This window comes from Pinus tabuliformis, chromosome 3_1 (genome assembly GCF_031772625.1).
Source record: "Pinus tabuliformis cultivar Carrire ecotype Pingquan chromosome 3_1, CPIR1, whole genome shotgun sequence".
Classification (NCBI taxonomy): domain Eukaryota; kingdom Viridiplantae; phylum Streptophyta; class Pinopsida; order Pinales; family Pinaceae; genus Pinus; species Pinus tabuliformis.
In genome coordinates this window covers 721,810,385-721,816,906 of record NC_142301.1, presented here as the reverse complement: position 1 = coordinate 721,816,906, position 6,522 = coordinate 721,810,385, and the positions used below count along the sequence as shown (strand labels likewise).

Below are 6,522 nucleotides of genomic sequence, written 5' to 3'. Positions count from 1 at the left end.
AAAGGGTGCCTTTAATATCCCCCATCACTCTGCCGTCCCTCTGACAACGGAATGTGACTTTTTCCCACAATTTCCTTCCAAATGGACAGTTTTGCATAAGGTGTAGAGCCGATTCCTCTTCCTAATTGCAGTTGAGACATATAGATGGTCCATAGAAGTTCCTTTTCCTAAGGTTGTCCCATGTGAGAATTCTATTGTGTGCAATAAGCCACAGAAAGGTAGAAACCTTCGGCCAAATAGGAGGGTTCCATATTTTGTCCCATATTTTGTCTCTAATTACACTGTCTTTGATAATGATTTTGTAAGCTTCCTTGGTTGTGAAGGTCCCCTTTTCCTCATATCCCCATCTTAGTGTATCCATACCTGCCAGCCTTAGAATTTTTTATTTTTGAAGCTCTGAGGATAGAGAAAGTTGAATTTTCTCCGAGCTATGAGGTAAGATGTGACGAGCTTCTTTCCATTCTCTATGTTCTTGGGTGGTATATGATTTCCAGAAATAACTTACCTTGTCATGTTGGTTTATTTCTCGTTCTGAAATTCCCTGAATGCTATCTTTGAGATTTGGAAGCTGCTGCCCTGAGTCTTCCCAAAACCTTGCCTTAAGGCCATCTTTCACCTCCCAGAAACTATGTTTTTGAATTAAATCTCGATGTTGAATGGCTGAGTTCCAAATGATCGAACCCTTACTGACTTCCGACATTCTAATTCTCTCCTCTAAGGGTAAGTTTCTTGCATATTTCGCTGTCCATAGGGTTGCCCAGGGGGTATTTGAGTTTGAGATTCACCTCCACCAGATTTTTTCCCCCATTGTTTTATTTCTTTGTTCTGGATCTCTTAGCCCAATACCTCCTGCTTTTTTAGGAAGACAGGCCTTCTCCCACTTGACTAGTGCCCATTTTAGATTTGGCCCCGAGCTTCCCCATAGGAAAGTACGCTGCAACTGTTTGATGGCTTTGAGTACCCATTTCGGTGCCGCCAAGATGGAGAATAGGTAGAGTGGCATGGATTGCAGAACAGCCTTAATTAGCACTATCCTACTGGCCATGTTAAGAGCTCTGTGAGTCCAGAGGAATAGTCTGGCTTCCAATTTTTCTAATAGGCTGGTCCAAGAAGAATGCTTGAGAGCCGAAGCAATTAGAGGAGCCCCTAAGTATTTAGAAGGAAGGGACGCAGTGGTGAAACCGAGAATGCGTGCTATAGCTCTTTGGGTGGAGGGAGGCGTGTTAAAAAAGAAAATCTGAGATTTGACATTATTGATGAGGGCTCTTGAGGCTTTCGAAAAGGTATCAAGAATGGTTTTAAAAGAGCGCGCTTCTTGAACAGAGGGGTGACCGAATAACATATTATCGTCAACAAATTGCTGGTGCGAGACAGCAGGGGCTTGGTGGAGAGCTAGACCTTTTAGATTGTGGGAGAGAATGGCCGATTTTATACAGCGTCCTAGGCCTTTAGCTAGGATGACAAACAAAAAGGGCGATAAAGGGTCCCCTAGTCTAATGCCTCTAGAGGGACGAAAGGTGGGGGACGGAATGCCGTTAATGATAATGGAGAAGAACAAGGAGGAAAGAAGATTGCTGATCCATCTGATCCAGGGGGGGGCGAAGCCAAAGGCTTTGAGGATTTTCTGCAAATATTCCCAACTGATACTGTCAAAATCCTTAGATAAGTCGATTTTGAGCAACATACCTCGTTGTTTTGACTGCTTGAGAGAATGTATTATTTCATGGGTTAAAATAATCCCATCCGTGATCTGTCTTCCTTCTACGTATCCAGATTGTTCTGGAGATATAATGAGGGGAAGCATGGGCTTTAGTCTCAATGCTATGACCTTGGAGACAATCTTGTATATGATATTGCACAAAGCGATGGGTCTGTACTTATCTAGAGTATTGGATTCCTCTGCTTTGGGGATTAATGCAATGAATGTTGCGTTCAGAGTTGGATACATCCATCTAAGAGTGCGCGATTCTTCCACCACCTGCCAGACTTCCCATTTGATTAATTCCCAGAAGTGCTGAAAAAAGTTTGACGTGAACCCATCTGGTCCCGATGCTTTCCCTGCTTTGAGTTGATTCACCGCGGTTTCAACCTCCTGAAGACTTACAGGTTTGAGAAGGAGAGTGTTGTGGTCTTCAGTAATTAATCTAGGTATCTACCCGATGATTGTGTCAATAGCCTCTGTTCTGTTTATGTTGGGTCCTTGATTCATCTTCTTGAAGTAGTTTAGAAACTCCTGTTCTATGCCTTCATGGGTTTCAATTTTGATGCCCTGTTCACTGTTGACATAGGAGATTTGATTGATCATTCTTCTTTGGACTATGGTTTTGTGAAAGAATTTTGTATTCTTTTCACCTTCCTTCAGCCATCTAACTCTCGATTTCTGCCTCCAGAGAGTCTCCTCCTGTAGGTCTCATTCGAGGATTTTGTTCTCTATAACCTGCTCCTTCTGGACTAGTATTTCAGAGCGTCCTTCAGAGATCATTCTTTGCTGGATATCTTTCATTTCTTGGGTGAGGAGTTCCTTTGATTTGAAAATGTTGCCAAAAATGAATTTGTTCCAGCGCTTTATTTCCTCTTTGAGGTGCTTCAACTTCCTTTGGAATATAGACATTTTTGTCCCATCCGTTGGATTGAAATTTTTCCAAGTCTTCCTGATAAATTCATGGAATTTCGGATGAGTCAACCAGAAAGCCTCAAACCGAAATGGTCGCCTTATACTGTTACCAGGCCGGTTCCAGTGTAGGGCTATGGGCCAATGGTCAGAACCAGAGTAAGGGAGGATGGAGGCTGTAAATTCTCCCCCGAGATGAACTGCATTGTCAAAGATCAAGAATCGATCTAGATGCGAGGCTACTTGCATTGGTGCTGCTCTTTTGTTGTTCCAGGTGTAGAGGCCGTTGGTTGTAGGAAGGTCTATCAACCAATTATTCTGAATGAAATCTTTTAATATTGAGCAATCCCTGTTTATCCTGCATCGCCCTCCCTTCTTTTCCTCCATTGAAGCGATCATATTATAATCTCCGCCTGAGACCCATAGCGGATAAGTCCTTTCTGAATTGAGCTGCGTTAAAGCTTCCAGGATTTCTACCTTGTGTTGGATTTCTTGAGGAAAGTACACATTTGTTATGTGGCCATAAATATTAGTACCAATTATGTGAAAAATAGCTTGTATGAAGTTTTTATTTGCATGTATCTTACTTAATTGGATCATTCTAGCATCCCAGAGCACTGCAAGTCCTCCTGAGGATCCCTGAGCATCAACAGCTGTGACTAACCCCCCTGGCCAGGCCTTTGCTGCTACTTTTTCCAATACTGCCAAATTACATTTTGTCTCCTGCAAAAAAAAGATTGCTGGTTTTTCCTCCATTAGCATATTTTTTAAAAGTCTACCTTTCTTTGGGCCGTTGAGCCCTCTAATATTCCATGATATCAACTTCATTGGGAAGGTTTGGGGTTGGTATTATAGTACTTGGTTAGCTTAGCATATCTGCCTGATTCAACCAAGACTTCACCTATCTTGATGGTTCGTTCTAAAGTAGTTTTCCTTCCTTGTTTTTTACTGTCTTTGGTGATGAACTTCCCATCCCATTGACTGCCGATTTGAACCCCTAGTGAGTATTTCTTTTGGGCTTTGTTGAGTACTTCCACTAGGTTGTCCACTTGTCTGTCAGGTATTTTGTCGAAATTCCCTGTTTTGCATGCTTGTTCTAGGCCCAGTATGTCTAGCTCACCTATGTCTATTGAATCCGTGTCCTCCTCCATGATTTGAGGTTCATGATAACTTCCTTCTCCTTCCTTCTCTTTACCTGTGCCTGGGTCCGTATTATCTATCTCCATTTATGGGGGGCTCTAGTTTTTGACGTGGTCTTGATGATGTTGCTTTCTTGTTCCACCTTCTTTTCCCCTGTTTTCGATTGGATCCTTCAGTCTTTTCCTGGTTAGATTCTTTTCTTTTGGAGGTTAAGAGATCCGGATCCTGCGGCTCTTTATTGGCCAGAACTTCAAAGCTATTGCTCGTAGAGGGCTTTGATGGATCCTTCTGAGCTAACTTTGTCGGGACTGCAGGTTTTTTATTTCCTTTTCTTTGATTTGTAACCTTTGTAAAACCGTCCGATGACTGGTTTTCCTGGTCCACTTGAGCCGGGGGAGTATTGTTTAACGGACAATCTCTATAAAGGTGCCCTAAGTCATGACATTTCCTACACCTAAAGGGTACATGCTCATAATAAATTAACTGGATCCATTCCACATCTTCATGAAAGAGACTTACTGTATCAGGCAGGGGTTGCTTCAGGTCCATATAGACTCAGATCCGTGCATATGAGGTGTATCTCTGCGTTTTTGTGTCTTCTGCTACCTTTACAAAGTCTCCCAATACTTTGCCGATCGCTTTGAGCGAATCTTCTTCCCAGTACTCCCATGGCAGCGAATATAGCCTGATCCATACCGGTGCCCAACTTAGATCTTCCTTATCCGGGTTGAATCGTTCGACCCATTCCCTGAGAAATAGTCTGGCAGAGTTGAAGAAATATGGCCCGCCCTCAAAAACTCTATTTCTATCTTCCAAGCAGTTGAAGACTACGGTAAAAAACGCCTTCGGCCCAAGATGTAAGGATATGTGTCCTTTTGGATGCCATTTGACATTGATCTAGGCTCTCAAGGCTTTCTCATTTGGCCAAATACCTATAAATTTACCTATGAGAGCATGATCTCTCATATATTGAATCCTGGCGTTGATTCGATGACTAGGTAACTCCACTTTTGGCCTGTACATGGCTACTGACTTACATGTAGATGAGCTCACTTTCGGCTTGTCTTGCTGTACCTGTTATGTCTGCTTCTGCTGACTATTGTCGTTATTCCCCTCATTATGCCCCTGTTCCTTTTCTGAACCTTCGCTGTACCCTGGCTGTTTGACGTTTGATGGAGGAGGCACCCCTCCTTCCCCCTGACGGGGGTTCATTATGCCCGTCTGCCAAAGCCTGCAGCCTGAGGACTGCTACGCTGCCGCTATCAGATCTGGTGGCTTCCGTCCAGAGGTCCTGCCGTTGCAGGTCTTCTCAGAAACCCTAACGTCGAGTCGCCGCCGATCAACATAGCATAAGACCGAATATCTAGTCATGCAAAAAAACATTATTAACCCTAATATTAGTATTAATAAAAATAAAAATGGCACATGGTATTAACCCATTGTATTCACCTGGAAGTAGCTTATTTAAATGGGAATTAAACCAAAATAGATTTATCTTTACTGTGGATCTACGAGAGGTATCAAATATTGTGATATGCAAACTAGCATAGAGTGAAAAAATATTTTATCCGATCAAGAGTAAAAATGGATGTTGTAATTTAATGTATGTTAAACATTTTAGCTTGGTTAAAATAAAAAAATAAAATAAAAATCAACTATTAATTTTGTTAATTTTTATAAATTACGAATAGTAATTTTTAAGCTCCAGGTTTATGATAACCCATGGTATGGACCCATGGTAATACCATGGTATTCATTTGAGCATAGACTATTTAAAGGGGAAATTCTATCATCTTAGATCCTTCTTAATTCTGGGTCTACCAAGTGCTCAGAGGGATAAATAGATTTCATCCCCCTAAGAGTGGTAGATGTGGAGTTAAGATGGATATAGGTTGGTTTTTATGATAATGAAGATATTAAATAGACTTAGGAAATTATATTTTAAAAACATCTTAAGGTGAATGGTTAAAGCATAGACATTGGACAAGTATATTTGTATACTTTTGTTTTAAACTGAAACAAATCCAGGGCTAAAAGGAATAGATTGATTGCACTAGTAATCCTTCTATAACTTTCCAACATATGCTAGAGTAAACAGATTGTAATTTGGGTAATTTTTCTAATCGCAAATAGGAACATACTTTTGTATTGGTAGGGTGGTTACGAGGTCCCTAGAAGTGATGAATTTGAATTTTTCTTGGTTTTATATATAGTATTAGGTTTTTTCTCATGCTTTCTGTGAATGGCACGGGTGAATTTTATCCTACACCCACTAGGTTGTCGATATGTAATTTAGGTAACTTTGATTTCAAAAGATATTTTAAAGAAATGCAATGATTTAATTTGTGTATTCAATAAACACAAGATTTTATAATTGAGTAAAATATTCGCCATGCCTGCTGAGAGATTCGCCAAAAACTTATATATACATATCATATTATTGATAAAATCGCCTTCCATTTTTCCTATATACCATGGAGTTTCGCCCATTTATTATACATATAAATTTAGGGGGGTTTCTTAAAATTTTCCCTGGTTTTACTCCACATTCTTGTATGATTGAGTTATATGCATTTGTGTGGTCAATATATATCTGGTCCTATATTGTTTATGATAATAGATCTATGTTCTTGGATAGTGTTATGCTACTTTGATTCTACAGGTGCTCTTTGAAGCTGGGTAGATGAGGAAGCGAGTGGCGAAGACCTATCAGAAGGGAGAGGAACTGAGCAAGGAACCAAGCGCAAGACAGAGTTTGGTCTCCTTATTCC

General features: G+C 40.7%; 1 protein-coding gene across 1 annotated transcript; it reads right to left on the bottom strand.

Annotated features, from left to right (window-relative positions):
- Positions 1-2,410: 2,410 nt before the first annotated feature.
- Positions 2,411-3,367, bottom strand: LOC149189321 (uncharacterized). The gene has a single exon (XM_089410191.1). It carries the CDS (start codon positions 3,365-3,367, stop codon positions 2,411-2,413), a length of 957 nt encoding a protein of 318 aa, XP_089266317.1.
- Positions 3,368-6,522: the final 3,155 nt, after the last annotated feature.